The sequence below is a fragment of the Lissotriton helveticus genome, chromosome 10 (assembly GCF_964261635.1).
Source record: "Lissotriton helveticus chromosome 10, aLisHel1.1, whole genome shotgun sequence".
Classification (NCBI taxonomy): domain Eukaryota; kingdom Metazoa; phylum Chordata; class Amphibia; order Caudata; family Salamandridae; genus Lissotriton; species Lissotriton helveticus.
The window spans coordinates 396,705,403-396,723,197 of record NC_136071.1 but is presented as its reverse complement, the minus strand read 5'-3'; the positions used below and the strand labels follow the sequence as shown (position 1 = coordinate 396,723,197).

Below are 17,795 nucleotides of genomic sequence, written 5' to 3'. Positions count from 1 at the left end.
ATCCTCAGCACGGTCTTCTAGGAACTCTACCCTGTTCAGGAGATCTTGTACTTGCTTATCAGTTTGTGAGACTGCGGGGCCAAGGTCGTTCACCGTTCCCTCCAGCGCCTTTGTCCGATCGGCCAGTTTCTTGTGGTCGTCTCTTAGAAGGGTGCGGTCTATGGCGACACTGTCTATCTTGGATTCCAGAGATGTCCTGGTCTGCTGGAGGGACTGTTCCAAACGTTCCATGGCCGCGAGCATGTTATCCAACCGCGAGGTGACTTGGTCTGCCGCCATCTTGTGTAGTGACTTGCCAGATTTTCCCTTCGGCGGGGCTCCTCCGGTACCAGTGCGTGTTCTCACCCCTCCGGACATGTGCGAGGCGACTCCACCAATGGTGAAGCCAGGGGACGAGGCGGCCGTCGCCCCCAGATCTGGCAGTGTTGGTAGTTTGCAGGGAGGCGTTTCCGGTGTCCGTTGCTGCGGGGCAGAGCAGCTGACCCTCTGTGCGTCGTCAGCGTGAGTGGTGTGTCCGTGTAGTGGTGTGCCGTGGCAAGCCGCCAACCCTAACCTCGGGTGGTTTGCGATTCCAGCAGCCAGCCGAGTCCCCAGGTGGGTGTGATCTCCCAGGTGCAAGGGCCTCAGTCTTTTTCTAAGCCAGCGGGGAGTGTCAGCCTACGGCTTGCGGCTACCGGGGAGCTTGGGGTTATCAAACTGTGGCTGATTTTCACTGCCAACTGGCCGCGTAGAATAGTGCAGCTGTGCCTCAGTGTCCCCAAGAGAGCGTTTGGCTCTGCTTCCGCTCCGGGTCCACAACGTCTGCCTCATGTGGTCTCCCACTTCCACAGGTTGGGGCCATGCCTCGAATTTCGGCAACCAGCCGTCACTGCGCCTCCCTGGTCAGCTCGTCGCACGAGGGTCTAAAGGGGGAAACGGGGGGCTCGAATCCAATAGTGTTCCCCTCCCACGGCGGTCTGCTCGCAAAGGGGTGTTGGGCCCGGTGGGATATCGGCACTGCTAGCACGTGGGCTCAGCCGGCGTTAGCTGCCCGACGTGTACGGCTGCCCCTCTTAGTTGTGCCAAGTACGCCAGTAGTGAGGGTCCCAGTGGAGGGAAGGTCGTTGCTGTCCCTCTGTGCCCGGCAGGTGGGGCCCCCTTACCATCGCCCCCGGTCCTCTCTATGGGCGTCGGCCGCGTCTCCACAGGCGCTCGAGCAGACGGCCTGGTGACTGCACCTCAGGTTCGGGCGCCGTCCGCCTCTTTCCAGCGCTCCGCCAGATACTGTTAAGCCAGATCTCCCGCGAGTCTGTCGCTGCGGGGGAAGAGAGGCAGCGGCCAGTGAACCCAATCGGCCCTCGGGTCCAAGGCCTGGTGTGCGGCCGTCTCCTCGGGACTCGTCGTAGGGCCCAGGCAGTAGGTCCCCGCCTCCGGTCTTCGCAGCCGCCTCCGCCGACCGGGTGGTCACAGGTTCCTCCCGGCCGAATCACTGTTCACAAGCAGACAGCTCGGCACTCACTTTTCCGGCCCGGGTCACAGTCGGCTCAGGACTCCCAGCTCACACGCGATGTCCCCGCGGCTCGCCAGGCAGCTGCGTGTGACACCACTCCAGCGGGGGGGAGGGGGGCGCAGGGACTAGATCGTCCGGGGGGGCCCCGAGATCTGTGCTTCGACGTGTGTAGATGCGGGCGAGTCCGGATTGCAGGCCGCGTGGTGAGGCCTAGACGCACGGCCCAGACCACGGCCTCTCGTAGGTCCCCTCGCCGGCCGTGAGACAGCGAGTCCCGCCAGGTAGTCCTTGGAAAGTCCGGTGCTTTTGCGGCGGTCCTCAAAAGTAAGAGTCGGCCAGAATGCCGAGGAAGGTTGGTAGGTGGTCCGCCCGCAGTTTCAGGCTGTTCCGATGTTAATTACCGGATAATTGGTCCGGGGAAGGGGAAGCTCAGCTCGGAGCTCTACCCGGGTGCTGCTGCTTTCATTGCGTGCCTAGCCACGCCCCGAAGCCCTGTTGACACTAGTGCGAAGGCCTACGACCATGGGTGGGCGACAGGCACCACCTGCCACTGTGGGGGACTGACACCGGCCGGCGCCAGAGTCCCAACGGTGGGCGGGTGGGGCAGGGAGGGGCTCGGTGTGGGTTATGGTTAGTTTGTTCGGACATGTTGCAACGTTTTATGGGTTCTCACAAGGTAAAGTCATATTATTAGCTGAAGATGCATGGGTTGCCAGAGACTGCTACTGATAATACGCCAGACTACGAATGACCCCCCGGTATCACTTGATAGGCAAAACCTGATAGCCCCCTACACGGTGTACACATGGAATGTAAATGGCCTAGGCGACCACATCAAGAGAAGTCTGGTACAGGCCCATATCAAACGGGTTCACCCTGATATAGTGCTCCTACAGGAGGCCCATCTTCGTGGGACTAGGTGTGGTTTCCTGGGTAGAAAGCCTTACACCGTCCTGGCACACGCGGGATACACGACAGGATCCAGAGGGGTAGCTATTCTAATAAAACGGTCCCCCCCTTTAAGGTTCAACGTACATGGACTGATGAGCAGGGCACATATGTACGAGTCAATGGGCAATGGGGCAGGACCAAATTCACGATCATATCGGTATATGCCCCCCCCTCAGCTACAGGCCAGGACTTTAAAAGGTGTCACTGACATAATGCTTGAAACCCCGAACGCTCTACTAGTGATAGGTGGTGACTTTAATGACGTAATGCGCCCAGAGGTTGGCAGGACCGGGAACTCCACACGAACAGGGACCGAAACGCACTTAGCGCGATTCGCTCAATCCTTGGGCCTTGTAGATGTCTGGAGGGCAGTGCACCAGCGAGACACCTGCTTCTCCTACTTCTCAGGGGCGCATCAGGTGTATTCTAGATTAGACTACATTTTCGTGACACTGGGCCTCAAGGGACAGATCAGAGGGGCTGAATATCGAGCCCGTGGTCTATCTGATCACTCACCACTGGAGGTCAGTATAGGGAGGGATAGAGTTGGACCCAGAGGGGAATGGCGCCTTCCGGCGTGGGAGTTGCAAAATAAGGAATTACGCTGAAAACACGGGCTCAGTCCAATCAGGGGTGGTGGTCTGGGAAGCGTACAAGACGGTCCTCAGGGACCGGGCGCAAAACAGACTATCATGGGCAAAGAAAAAGGAGAGGGAAGAGATGGACGAATGCGAAGCCCAGATTCTTGCCCTTGAAAAGCTGTGCCTGACCCACCAGACTGAACAATATAGGCGTTGTCTGAAAGACGCCCAACTTAACTATAGAGCCTTAGCAACCCAAGAAGCAAAGACGCACAGATTAGCTATGCTCCACAGGTTATATGACGTCAGCGACAAGGGGGGAGAGCTGTTGGCGTGGCTCAGCCGCAGGGAAATGGAAGCTCGCTGGGTCGAAACCATGACAGACGAGACGGGCGCACAGGTACGTCTGGACGAGGGGATAGCAGAGGCGTTTGCCGCCCACTATGGCGCATTTTATGAAGCCCGGGACCTGTGGGAGACCCCTGCTGTGATGGAATACCTGGAGGCGGTAGCAGTGCCTCACCTATCAGAGGAAGACAGGGACAGTTTAGAAGCGGACCTTTCACTTGAATAAATCCGTCAGGCTATCACCAGGCTGAGACCCGGTAAAACACCGGGACCAAATGACCTACCGGCAGAATTTATTAAACTGGGATCAGACCTACTGGCCCCACACCTCCTATCTCTTTTTAAAAGCGTGATTGAGGAGGAGGCCTTCCCCCCTGATCTGCGCAGAGCAACAATTGTTCCTATACACAAATCTGGGAAGCCGCCGATGGACTGCGCTTCATACCGTCCCATTTTACTCCTGAATATGGAAGCGAAGATCCTAGCAACAGTACTGTCCCTATGCATGAGACAGGTCATTACTGAGCTGATAGACAGGACCAAACTGGTTTCATGCCCGGAAGGGCGACCCGGATGAACCTGCGCCGAACCCACAATTGGATGATGGAGGCGCTATCTCGCGAGCAACCCCATCTCCTCCTTTCACTAGACTCCGAAAAGGCGTTTGACGCGGTCCACTGGCCTTTTTTTGAGGCTACACTAATTAGATTTGGATTTGGGCCAGTGTATCGGAGCTGGGTGCGCCTGCTGTACACGGCCCCGGTGGCGCGAGTGAGGGTGAACGGTCCGCTGTCCCGCGAATTCCCAATACAGAGAGGTACCCGACAGGGATGCCCACTCTCCCCGCTCCTATTCGCTCTCACTATAGAAGTAATAGCTTGTGTGGTGCGGCAACATCCAGATATACAAGGATTTAGACTGTCAGCGGCAGACGTGGCAGAGGAAAAAATTTCCCTGTACGCTGACGACATACTCCTGTACGTTACTGACCCTGAATCTACCCTCCCCGTCCTTTTTGAGGCACTGAACACGTACGGCACGTAGTCAGGATACACCATCAATTGGCACAAATCGGTCATATTCAGTCCCAAGACGGGATACGATTGGCCATCCCTACCCCACACCCTACAGATCCCCATGGTTTTAGGTACCTGGGGATCTATTTAACACCGGACAAACAACGGTCATATAAGGAAAATATACACCGTATCCTCCTATCCTTTAAAGAAGACGCCCAACGCTGGAGGACACTTCCCCTTACTATACTAGGCCGAGTGGCCATGTTCAAAATGATCACGCTCCCAAAATTCCTGTATGCTCTCCAAAATGAGTATTTCCCCCTCGCGCAGCAAGTGTTTCAAGCGATTAACGCGGAACTAAGGTCTTTATTGTGGTTAGGAAAACAGCCCAGAATTGCCCTCGCCACGCTATGCCGCAATCAGTACAATGGGGGAATATCTCTCCCAGACATTGAGGCATACTACTGAGCAACGCACCTCACCCCGATTTCAGACTGGCTTCACACAGAAGCAACTCACCCCACTTACAGGTTAGAACGCTATAAAATGGGACGTGGATAGCATTCCACCCTTCTAGAGGGAGAAGACATGTTACTTTACTTAAACGCGGCTAAAATTAACCAGAGCCTCAGCATCACAAAATGGATGCTGCTGCCACAGACATGAGTCTGGCCTCCTGCTGCTGACCAAAACTCTGGCAATGGGAGGCCTGGACAAAAGGTTTCCTGTCACAGGGAGGTGTTACACCACCCCAGACAGGAGATAGTGGATTGAGGCAGGGAGGGCGAGTGAAACTAGACACTGCCTGGGGCACACAAGGTGTCCCATGCATAGCCCAGTTCAAACCCGTGTTGGGGCACTCCAGCCCCAGCTCTGGCGCGAAACTGGACAAAGGGAAAGGGGTGTAACCACTCCCTTCCTAGGTCCCACCCATAGGAGGGACCTAGCAGGTAATCCAGCCCTTGATGTGGAATAAAGGTAGGAGCTGTGTCCATAGACTTTAGATAATCCTGACTGAAACTTTGAAACAAAACTCTGGACCCTTCGACATCCCACTCGACGTGGAAGACTGAAGAATCTCCCTTGTGGTCAAGGAGTGACCACCCTGTGCAAGCAGGCACCATCAAGCGCCCAACGGTTTGCTTTGTTGCAGCTCCCGCCGGAGCTCGAGCGACAGAGATCGACAAGAACTGGATTCCCAGACATCCAACACCCGATCCACAGCCACAGCAAAGCTGAGACCCGTGGAGGCGACGTGAGACGTGGGACCGCCCATCTTGGAAAGTTTGCGAAGTGCTTCCCGTGCAGCTCCCGAGGCACCCTCGAAGCTGTGCATTGGGGATTGAGAAGCCCCAGCCCCGAGCAGCCTTTTGGATCGAAGATCACACTCATCGAGTGCTGCGTGGGGCCTTTTGCATTTTCCTGCTCGACGCATCTGTCCGGTCACTTGCCCGTTGGCTAGTGGCCTCTGTGATGACGAACCTTCGAATTTACACCGCTGTTCTGGTTGCTACAAACTGGCCCTTGCTCCCCTGAAAAGGAGCAGCCCATGAGATCTTGCTGATCTGAACCAGAAGCCATCTTCGATTCCTGCGTGGGTTGCTGTGAGAAGTTGGCCTGATAGGTGATGTTTCCAATTCTGGAACCACCTATTATCAGACCACACAATCCCTTATGGTGTCAGGTTGTAAGTCAACCTTGTTAGACAAGCTATCCTAGGGGTAGCATGGACTAAGCAGCCTAAAGGCTTAACTTAAGAGTTCGTGTTAAGCGAGCTGTTTTACCACGTACAATCCTGTAATATCAAATGAAAGGACACCACACAAGTATATATTATAAAAATATATGTATTTATTACTAAAAACAATCCCCAGTATTCTTTATGAATAAAGGGGCACAAGCGTTAAATCAAAAGCACAGTTTAAACATACAAAGTTGCACAATTATGGATGAGGGCGGGTGGCCACTCAAACCATATACTAAACAAGTGGTATAAGAGATACCAATCGAACAGTGGTTAGGCCTAGGGAATCGCTGGGAGCAGTCGGGACAAGCAATGCTGAAGTCGGGAGAGGCCCACGGGATTCGGGAGCAGTGCGGAAAGCGCACGCATGCACCAATGTTAACCAATGGTGCGTAAAAGTTGCAAAGTTAAAGTTTAAGGACACTTCCGCTGAACCTAGAGGAACAAAACTTAAGACACAGACCCTAGAGATGTGTACCATGAGTGGAAACACCGGCGGAGCAAAGTTACCTCACCCACAGGAAGCGGGTGCACAGGGTCGAAGTTGAGTCGGGTTTCATCACGCAGGCTCTTGGTGCTTGAAGCTGAAAGGGCTGCAGGCGGGGTGAAAGAGAAGTGTCCGGTGGAGTCCAAGGGTGGACTCGAGTCGAAAAGTACCTGAAAGCAGAGGGGACAGAGTCTGGGTCACTCAGCAGTGACCAGGGTGGAACCAGGACGGAACCAGGCAATGTCGGGCGCAATCAGGTGGTCGTCGAGGAGCTTCTCTCCGCTGTCACGTGGGCTCTGGGGCATCTGCGACGTCCAGGAGCGGGTCACGATCTGTCCCACGAGGGCTCTCACCGTCGGCGCAGTCGGCTTCAAGTTTGGAGCAAACAACACTTGGCAAGAGCAATCCACGCGAAACCGGGAGATTGCTTCTCACTCGAACCAGGAGGGTCAGAGTGGGGGCTCCTTTTCAGGGGAGCTGGTGTAGATCTGGAGCAACCAGATTCACAGGTCGAATTTCAAAGTTCGTCGGTACAGGGGCCACTAGCCGGCTGGCAAGTGACCGGGCCAACGCGTTGAGCCAAATGGAGCAGAAGGGCCCCACGCAGCACTCGTCGAGTGTGGAGGGCTGAACTTCGGTGCAAGAGTGGCTCAGGGTTGGGGCTTCTCAAACCCCGGTGTACAGCTTCGAGGGTCACTCGTGGGCTGCACAGTCAGCGTCTCGTGGTCAATTCAAGATGGCGTGCCCCACGCTTCCGGTCGCCTCCACGGGTCTCAGCTCTGCAGGGACTGTGGATCGGGCTGTTGGAAGGCAGGCAAGCTTGATCTCGTCGATCTCTGTCGCTCGAGTTCCGGCGGGAACTGCGACAAAGCAGACGTCGATGGCTGGATGGTGCCTGTTTGCACAGGGTGGTCACTCCTTGACCACAAGGGAGATTCTTCGGGCTTCTACGTCGAGTAGGATGTCGAAGGGTCCAGAATTTCGTTTCTTATGTTTCTTCAGGATAATCTGCAGTGCATTGGCACTGCTCCCAGTCTTATACTAATTTTGGGGGCTGGATTACCTGCTAGGTCCCCTCCTATGGGTGGGACCCAGGAAGTGGGTGGATACACCCCCTTCCTTTGATCCAGGCCGCCCTGGCACGAGGGCTGGAGTGCCCCAGAACCGGTTTGGCCGGATTATGCAAGGGGCAGCCTTGTGCTCCCCATGCAGTGTCTGGTTTCTTTCAAACCTCCCTGCTACAATCCACTATCTCCTGTCTGAGGGGTGGTAACACCCCCCTGCGACAGGAAACCCTTTGTCCAGGCCCCATTTGGCTGAGTTTCGATCAGCTTCAGGGGGTCAGACTCTTGTCTGTGGCAGAGGCATCCATTTTGTGGATCTAAGGTCCTTTTAGAAATTAACCGCATTTAAGTAAAGTAACATGTCTTACCCCTCTAGAGGGGTGGAATGCTATCCCCATCGCCAGAACTGGCGAGGGGATAGTATTCCAAATCGTATGACACCTTACATGACATGTTTTGATAAAGCCAAACCAAAGTTGCTATATAACCGCGAGGATTATAAGGCACTTAAGAGTATATGGTATGGCATTATCCTGAAACGGCTTAGGGAGTTGTTCCCGACAGCTGCAGACAGGCTCAGCTCATGCTAGAGCTCCATCTCACATTAAACCACGCACTCTGCCTCCAGGATTGATGAGGCCTTCCATAGGAGTGGCTCACAGGTTTATATGTGTCCAGATATAGGTTTAGATATAGGTATACTATATCTAAGTAAGGGGTGATTACACCACCTTACCCCAGCTGAGTGATCAGCCAGTTGTGTCAATTTAAGAACCAGCCAGGGGTGGCAAAAGATATGCTGCAGCCCCTGGTAGGCCTTGGTGGCCCCTATGCCCTGGGCACCTATAGTGCATTATACAGGGGCTGACAAGGAGTCCATTTCCAATTGTGGTATGTACCTAGGGTACATGGAATCCATTTTACAGAGAGAGCAGATGGCCTGGGGCCCTGATTAGCAGGGAACCAGGTCAACTAAGTCAAAAAACCAGCTAAACACAGGCAAAAAATCTGGGGTAACCATAGTCAGGTAGCCACCTTCCTACACAACCCCCCCCCCCCCAAACGAAAGGAGATAAGGCTATCCTTGGCCAGGGAAGCCTATATTGCCTGAGTGGCCATATAAGGAAGTACCTGCACTAGCATGGGTACCCCCTGTCTCATGGTCCACTAAGCAGTCCCTCACCCTTGGGGTATTAGAGGGTCTCCACCATAGGGAATCACTACCTTGGGTGTGTTTATGCAAAGTTAAAGGCTGGTTTGGATATGGAGTATTGAAGTGAGGCTCTACTAATTTAGGGCTTAGCTTCCTCCAATTATCTTCCACCATGTGTGCCTTTCTTTCTTTAACTGAGTTGCACTGTGCTCTCAGGGTCAGCCTCTGGCTACCTAATGTTATACACAAAGGGTTGAACCCAATATAGTCAAGGGACCTGGGTAATTTAGTGGTATATAGGGAAGGGGTCCCGGACAAAGCAACAATATTCACAATTTTAAATAAACCTTTACAAAAAGACAGATAAATCAATGCAAAAAGATGTATTTCAAATTTTGCATTCTAACCATTCATTGGTTGCATTTCATCAATAACACATTACAAAGATTCTTATCTATGTGCCCACATACACAACAGGGAGGGGGGTGAAGTGAGGGAAGGTGCCAAAGTTTTTAAAAGGAATAAAGAAATGATCAAATTCGTTCGTGATACGGATATATCCAAATTCAAAAAAACCAACAGATGTTCACGTGATTCCTTGAGAACAAGGTCCACAATACTATGCTCATATAGAGTCCATCATAAAATTTGTGTAGACCACCTAGCTCCCCTTCAGCTGCTTTAGTCTAGCTTGGGGGTAGGAGTTGGTGGAGAGATTGGCGTCTACGTTTCGACCCGCTTAGCACGTAGGATGTTCGTCCTTACAACGGGGTCTTCTTCAGGACGGGAAGTGCACTCTGAGCTGGGGAGAAGGACGGCCCGACGGAGTTAGGAAATCGAACCGGCGGTGTCAGATGGTCACCGCCGCCAGCCTCCATTTTTTGTGACGAGTAAGAAGATTTATTCATTTTGGGAGCCAATGACAAATCAGCCTAGTTGGGTACACGACCAGTTAATACGTGCCTAGTCTCCAGTAGGGCTCTACTAGTGATGAGAACGCGATATCGAATTATCCCGAGTGTCTCTTGAAATTAAGGTAATTGAGTTAATCACCCATCAGACTTTACCTTCACCGCCAGCATCATAGCTGTTTTTTCAATATAGCCAAGCCACCCAACAATCTATATAGTAATTAGAGACTGTTTGGCGACACGCTGATGGCCCTACGGTGGAATCTAATCCCGTTTTAAGATAGCTCCAGGCAGGAGTACCCCCTGGCCATCGCCATCATTTTTGCTAATAGGAACATACCCTTAAGGTCTGGGAATCATCTGGATCAAGACTCGTATCTGGTTCAGCTTCCGGTGTATGTTAGGAGGTTGCCCACCCACAACCTTCCCGTCCTGAAGAAGACCCCGTTGTAAGGACGAACATCCTACGTGCTAAGCGGGTCGAAACGTAGACGCCAATCTCTCCACCAACTCCTACCCCCAAGCTAGACTAAAGCAGCTGAAGGGGAGCTAGGTGGTCTACACGAATTTTATGATGGACTCTATATGAGCATAGTATTGTGGACCTTGTTCTCAAGGAATCACGTGAACATCTGTTGGTTTTTTTGAATTTGGATATATCCGTATCACGAACGAATTTGATCATTTCTTTATTCCTTTTAAAAACTTTGGCACCTTCCCTCACTTCACCCCCCTCCCTGTTGTGTATGTTGTCACATAGATAAGAATCTTTGTAATGTGTTATTGATGAAATGCAACCAATGAATGGTTAGAATGCAAAATTTGAAATAAATCTTTTTGCATTGATTTATCTGTCTTTTTGTAAAGGTTTATTTAAAATTGTGAATATTGTTGCTTCATCTGGCTACCTAAAGCTGGAGGCTGGGTCCCTCTGTTTGGCTTGCTGGAGGGACAGTTCAGATTTGGGCCCTTTGGGTCCCAGGTTTGGCTGTGCCCAACAGAATCCGTCTGGGGGAGGTCCCTAACTGTTTTTAAGGGGGCTCCCTCTGGAGTTTTTAAAGTTTTCACCTCACTAGGGCTACTAGTTTTGGTGCCCCTAATCTGTTGATGGGGGTGCTTTATTTGACAGGGGGCCCTCTGGGTCTCACTGTCCTTCTTGTCCTCTGCAGCCCTGGGCTGGCTAAGGCAAGGGAGAGAGGGGCAGGTTACCTGCTCCAGACTGGGTCCCACCTGAGAAGGGTCCACCGCCATCAGAGGCTCTGTCAGGCCAGGCCTAACAACCTCTGGGGCAGTTCCTTCATCAGGGGTAAGATCAGTTCCCTGAGGAGGCTGATCCTGTCCTAAAGTCTGGTGAGGGGGAGATTTCTCTTCCTCCTCCATGCTCTCAGTTTGTGTGGAGTTATCCATCATTTCAGGCTTCACAACACACATATCAGTTTGAGTTTGGGCTGTGGCCATCACAGCCCCACCAACCTTTTCAGGAGGAGACTCAGTTTGGGTTTCTGCTGTTATCATAACAGCTTTGCTATTCTGTTCAGGAAGAGCTTTTGCTAAAGATGGGGCAGAGAGTTTCTCAGCCCTACCAACCTTTTCAGGAGGGACATCTTGAATTGGGGCTGTAGCCATTACAGCCTCACTAACCTTTCCATTGGAATTTACCATTCTAGAATGGGTTTCCTGTTCAACCTCGGCCCAGGCTGAGATTTCCAAATCATTACCAAGTAGACAGTCCACAGGCAAGTTTGATGACACTGCCACTCTCTTTGGGCCAATGACACCTCCCCAGCTGAGACTTACTACTGCCATGGGATGATTTGTTTTGATGCCATCAATGTTTGTCACCTGGTATGTGGCACCAGGTAAAAGTTGCTTAGAGGGGACTATACCATCAGCCACCATGGTGATGCTAGCCCCTGTGTCTCTAAAAGCTTCAACTTTCAAACCATTGATGATGGGCTCTTGTCTATACTTGCTCAAGGTATTTGGGCAATCAGAGAAGTTGGCAAACCCCATGCCAGTCTCATAAACAAGGTCATTGGGTGATGGGGACCTGGATAGGCCAGGGTCCACCTGAGCTCCAAAAGTAAACCCACCCAGATTCCTGGGTGTGCTCCCACTTCCTGGGGGATTACTGCTGACAGTAACAGGAGGTGTTGGAGCTGGCTTTGGAGGTATATTTTCTTTATTGCCATTCTTGGGACAACAGTTGTCTGTTTTGTAATGCCCAACCTGTTTACAGACATGACAATAAGGCTTTTTCTCTGTTGAAGAAGTGTCTTGGGACCCACCCCCATTCTTGGAGTTTTGGGGCCCTGGGGAAGTCTTTCCTTTATTTTTATCCCCACCCTTATCTTGAGGCTTGGTAGACTCCTTCTTCTGGTTATTGTCCTGATTCTTAGGCCTAATCCTGGTTCTGACCCACTTGTCTGCCTTCTTTCCCAATTCTTGGGGAGAGGTCAGATCAGAGTCCACCAGGTGCTGGTGTAAGAGCTGGTTCTGACAATTACTTAGGATCTGCTCCCTCATAATCAAATTATACAATCCTGTAAAGTCATGTACTTTGCTGCCATGTAGCCAACCCTCCAGAGCCTTAGTTGCACAATCAACAAAATCAGTCCAGTCCTGAGTCGGTGTCTTCTGGGTGTCTCTGAACTTCAACCTGTACTGTTCAGTGGTTAAGCCAAACCCATCTATTAGGACACTCTTCAGGACTTTGTAATTGTTTGCATCCTCATGTCTGACAGTGAGGAGCTTATCTCTCCCTTTCTCTGAAAAGGAGTACCATAAGATTGCTGCCCACTGTTCCTCAGGAACCTGCTGTACCATGCAGGCTCTCTCAAGAGCAGTTATCCACTTGTGGATGTCATCCCCTTCCTTGTAGGGGGGCACAATCTTTGTCAGGTTTCTACTATCATAGGACCTGGGTTTCTCTTTAGGAATATTGCTGCCACCAGTGGCATCTAAGCCACACAATTTTTGCTCTCTTGCCAAGGCAAGTCTAGCTTGAGCCAAGGCTACCTCCTCCCTCTCTATTTGGAGTTTGACAGCCCTCATTCTGGCCCTATGCTCTATCTTCTGAGAGGCAGTCATACCTCTCTGAGATTCTCTTGAGGCACTAGAAATATGAGAGTCCCCTGAGGGAGATCTCACTCTTCTGTTGCCTGGGAGAATGATATGGTGGGATCTGGGGAGGTGCTGGCCCTCTCCATTTCCCAGTAGGTCTAAGTTGGCCTGGTTAAGCCTGGCAACTAGGACCTGGCTACCCCTCTGATCCTGATCTTCTGGGTCCTCTACATCTGAGTCCTCCTCCTCCTCTTCTTCCTCCTCTTCTCCTTCCTCTTGAGGGGTATCAGTTACAGGGGGTTTCACTCCATCTCCTGATTCTAAGGGAGCTTCATTTCCCTTCTCTAAGTCATCCTGCTCTAGAATGGCTATCAGGATAGGACATGTGGGACTTCTGCCCCTTTTTAACCCTCTTGATATGCACAAGGCAATCAAGTCCTTTCGGGTTAACTTGTCATAGCTGGAAGTTGCCTTGGTAAGGTCAACTGTCACAGGAGCAGACCCTGAGGCTTTTCCTGTGTCAGACATGACTGCTAGTGAGGTGTAAGTTGTGCACTTACCTACACTAAGTGTTTTCCTACTGTACCTTGCTAGTGAGTTGTAGTCAGGGTGTGCTAATCCCTTTAATCTACAACTACTAAGTTCAGTAGAACTTAATATGCTAAGCTTTTGATTTTATATGTACCTAGAGGTACTTGATGTGATCTTTCAATTTGATAAAAAGATTGCAATGGTAAAACAACAGCAAGCTCAAATCCCACCGCTGCCACCAATGTGAGAAGTTGGCCTGATAGGTGATGTTTCCAATTCTGGAACCACCTATTATCAGACCACACAATCCCTTATGGTGTCAGGTTGTAAGTCAACCTTGTTAGACAAGCTATCCTAGGGGTAGCATGGACTAAGCAGCCTAAAGGCTTAACTTAAGAGGTCGTGTTAAGCGAGCTGTTTTACCACGTACAATCCTGTAATATCAAATGAAAGGACACCACACAAGTATATATTATAAAAATATATGTATTTATTACTAAAAACAATCCCCAGTATTCTTTATGAATAAAGGGGCACAAGCGTTAAATCAAAAGCACAGTTTAAACATACAAAGTTGCACAATTATGGATGAGGGCGGGTGGCCACTCAAACCATATACTAAACAAGTGGTATAAGAGATACCAATCGAACAGTGGTTAGGCCTAGGGCCTAGGGAATCGCTGGGAGCAGTCGGGACAAGCAATGCTGAAGTCGGGAGAGGCCCACGGGATTCGGGAGCAGTGCGGAAAGCGCACGCATGCACCAATGTTAACCAATGGTGCGTAAAAGTTGCAAAGTTAAAGTTTAAGGACACTTCCGCTGAACCTAGAGGAACAAAACTTAAGACACAGACCCTAGAGATGTGTACCAGTGTGGGAACACCGGCGGAGCAAAGTTACCTCACCCACAGGAAGCGGGTGCACAGGGTCGAAGTTGAGTCGGGTTTCGTCACGCAGGCTCTTGGTGCTTGAAGCTGAAAGGGCTGCAGGCGGGGTGAAAGAGAAGTGTCCGGTGGAGTCCAAGGGTGGACTTGAGTCGAAAAGTACCTGAAAGCAGAGGGGACAGAGTCTGGGTCACTCAGCAGTGACCAGGGTGGAACCAGGACGGAACCAGGCAATGTCGGGCGCAATCAGGTGGTCGTCGAGGAGCTTCTCTCCGCTGTCACGTGGGCTCTGGGGCATCTGCGACGTCCAGGAGCGGGTCACGATCTGTCCCACGAGGGCTCTCACCGTCGGCGCAGTCGGCTTCAAGTTTGGAGCAAACAACACTTGGCAAGAGCAATCCACGCGAAACCGGGAGATTGCTTCTCACTCGAACCAGGAGGGTCAGAGTGGGGGCTCCATTTCAGGGGAGCTGGTGTAGATCTGGAGCAACCAGATTCACAGGTCGAATTTCAAAGTTCGTCGGTACAGGGGCCACTAGCCGGCTGGCAAGTGACCGGGCCAACGCGTTGAGCCAAATGGAGCAGAAGGGCCCCACGCAGCACTCGTCGAGTGTGGAGGGCTGAACTTCGGTGCAAGAGTGGCTCAGGGTTGGGGCTTCTCAAACCCCGGTGTACAGCTTCGAGGGTCACTCGTGGGCTGCACAGTCAGCGTCTCCTGGTCAATTCAAGATGGCGTGCCCCACGCTTCCGGTCGCCTCCACGGGTCTCAGCTCTGCAGGGACTGTGGATCGGGCTGTTGGAAGGCAGGCAAGCTTGATCTCGTCGATCTCTGTCGCTCGAGTTCCGGCGGGAACTGCGACAAAGCAGACGTCGATGGCTGGATGGTGCCTGTTTGCACAGGGTGGTCACTCCTTGACCACAAGGGAGATTCTTCGGGCTTCTACGTCGAGTAGGATGTCGAAGGGTCCAGAATTTCGTTTCTTATGTTTCTTCAGGATAATCTGCAGTGCATTGGCACTGCTCCCAGTCTTATACTAATTTTGGGGTCTGGATTACCTGCTAGGTCCCCTCCTATGGGTGGGACCCAGGAAGTGGGTGGATACACCCCCTTCCTTTGATCCAGGCCGCCCTGGCACGAGGGCTGGAGTGCCCCAGAACCGGTTTGGCCGGATTATGCAAGGGGCAGCCTTGTGCTCCCCATGCAGTGTCTGGTTTCTTTCAAACCTCCCTGCTACAATCCACTATCTCCTGTCTGAGGGGTGGTAACACCCCCCTGCGACAGGAAACCCTTTGTCCAGGCCCCATTTGGCTGAGTTTCGATCAGCTTCAGGGGGTCAGACTCTTGTCTGTGGCAGAGGCATCCATTTTGTGGATCTAAGGTCCTTTTAGAAATTAACCGCATTTAAGTAAAGTAACATGTCTTACCCCTCTAGAGGGGTGGAATGCTATCCCCGTCGCCAGAACTGGCGAGGGGATAGTATTCCAAATCGTATGACACCTTACACGACATGTTTTGATAAAGCCAAACCAAAGTTGCTATATAACCGCGAGGATTATAAGGCACTTAAGAGTATATAGTATGGCATTATCCTGAAACGGCTTAGGGAGTTGTTCCCGACAGCTGCAGACAGGCTCAGCTCATGCTAGAGCTCCATCTCACATTAAACCACGCACTCTGCCTCCAGGATTGATGAGGCCTTCCATAGGAGTGGCTCACAGGTTTATATGTGTCCAGATATAGGTTTAGATATAGGTATACTATATCTAAGTAAGGGGTGATTACACCACCTTACCCCAGCTGAGTGATCAGCCAGTTGTGTCAATTTAAGAACCAGCCAGGGGTGGCAAAAGATATGCTGCAGCCCCAGGTAGGCCTTGGTGGCCCCTATGCCCTGGGCACCTATAGTGCATTATACAGGGGCTGACAAGGAGTCCATTTCCAATTGTGGTATGTACCTAGGGTACATGGAATCCATTTTACAGAGAGAGCAGATGGCCTGGGGCCCTGATTAGCAGGGAACCAGGTCAACTAAGTCAAAAAACCAGCTAAACACAGGCAAAAAATCTGGGGTAACCATAGTCAGGTAGCCACCTTCCTACAGTTGCCTTTGCCAAGGCCTGTTGACTCCAATCCGGAAGCCGACACCGCCTACAGCAAGAGCCTTCGTGGGACTGTCCGTGTCCGACTCCTGGTCATTGTCGATGTCCACGCGGCAGCGGAGACAAGCTTCTCGACAACCACCTGATTGCTCCCGACATCGCCTGGTTCCTTCCTGGTTCCATCCTGGTCACTGGCTAGTGACCCAGACTCTGTCCCCTCTGCTTTCAGGTACTCTACATCTTCGATCCACCCTTGGGTCCAACCGGACTCTTCTCTCCTGGCCGCCTGCAGCATCTTTACCTGCAGGCTTCATAGAACTCCACGAAGAAACCTGACTCACTTTGACACCTATGCACCCGCTTCCTGTGTGTGAGGTAACGCGAGTACTCCGGTGCTCCTGTAGTGGTTTACACCTCTAGTGTCCTAGTTTAAAGTGGCTAAGTTCTAGTCCAGTCGGAAGAATCCTAAATCTGCAACTTTGTAATTTTACGCACCATTGACTTTGCATTGGTGCTCGCGTGTGCTTTAGACACTGCACCCGCATCCTGTGGGCCGCTCCCGTCCTAACTTCAGTTAGTCCAGTGTAGCCCCAGCGATTCTCAAGGCCCTAGGCCTTACCATTGTTCGTGACGTGGTTCTTATACCACTATTTTAGTATATGGTTTTAGGGGCCACCAGGGCCTATCCATATTTGTGAAACTTTTGTATGTTATATGACGTTCTTTGTTTAACGCTTGTGCTTCTGTGCTCATAAAGAGTACAGGGGATTATTCTAGTAATAAATACATATATTTTATGATATTTAACTTGTGTGGTGTCCTTTCATTTGATGTTAAAAGGATTGCATATGGTAAAACAGCTGGCTTCACATGCCCTCTTGAGTTAAGCCTAAGACTGCTTATGTCCATGCTACCCCTAGGATAGCTTGTCTATAAGGTTGACTTTACAACCACCACCATAAGCGTTTTTTGGACTGGTACAAGGTGCTCACTAGAATAGTGAACATCATACACCAGGCCAACTTCTCACATTGGTGTGCAGCGGTTGGGATTTGAGCTTGCTGTTGTTTTACCAATTGTAATCTGTGACAAATATCATTTGAAAGATCACATCAAGTACCATAGGTACATATAAACAAAGCTTTAAATACGTAAGTTCTACTGAACTTAGTAGTTATAGACCAAAGGGCTTAGCACACCCTGACTACAACTCACTAGTAAGGTTCTAGTAGGAAAACACTTAGTGTAGGTAGGTGCATACACCCACACCTCACTAGTCATGTTTGGCACAGGGGAACAAGCTAGTTCTGTACCTGTGATAGGTGACCTTCCCAATGCACCCCCCAGCTATGAAAAGCTCAGCTTCAGAGACTTGAGTGCCTTGTGCACTTCAAGAGGGCTGAAAAAGGGTCATAACCCTACCATCCCAATCCTGATACAGGTCCTAGAGACAGCTGATCTTGAGAAGTCT

General features: G+C 51.3%; 2 protein-coding genes across 4 annotated transcripts in view; one reads left to right on the top strand and one right to left on the bottom strand.

Annotated features, from left to right (window-relative positions):
- The window catches only part of LOC144784230 (uncharacterized), a 1,557,451-nt gene that overhangs the window by 930,588 nt on the left and 609,068 nt on the right, over positions 1-17,795 (top strand). The gene's annotated exons all lie outside the window — the stretch shown is intronic.
- Positions 7,090-17,795, bottom strand: part of LOC144785236 (uncharacterized) — an 84,193-nt gene continuing 73,487 nt past the window's right edge. Inside the window, exons 2-3 of the mRNA XM_078664254.1 lie at positions 10,656-11,976; positions 7,090-9,069 (exon numbers count right to left, since the gene is read on the bottom strand). Coding sequence (XP_078520380.1) covers positions 8,762-9,069; positions 10,656-11,976 — 1,629 coding nt within the window. The 3' untranslated portion in view covers positions 7,090-8,761. The remainder of the gene's footprint in view (positions 9,070-10,655; positions 11,977-17,795) is intronic.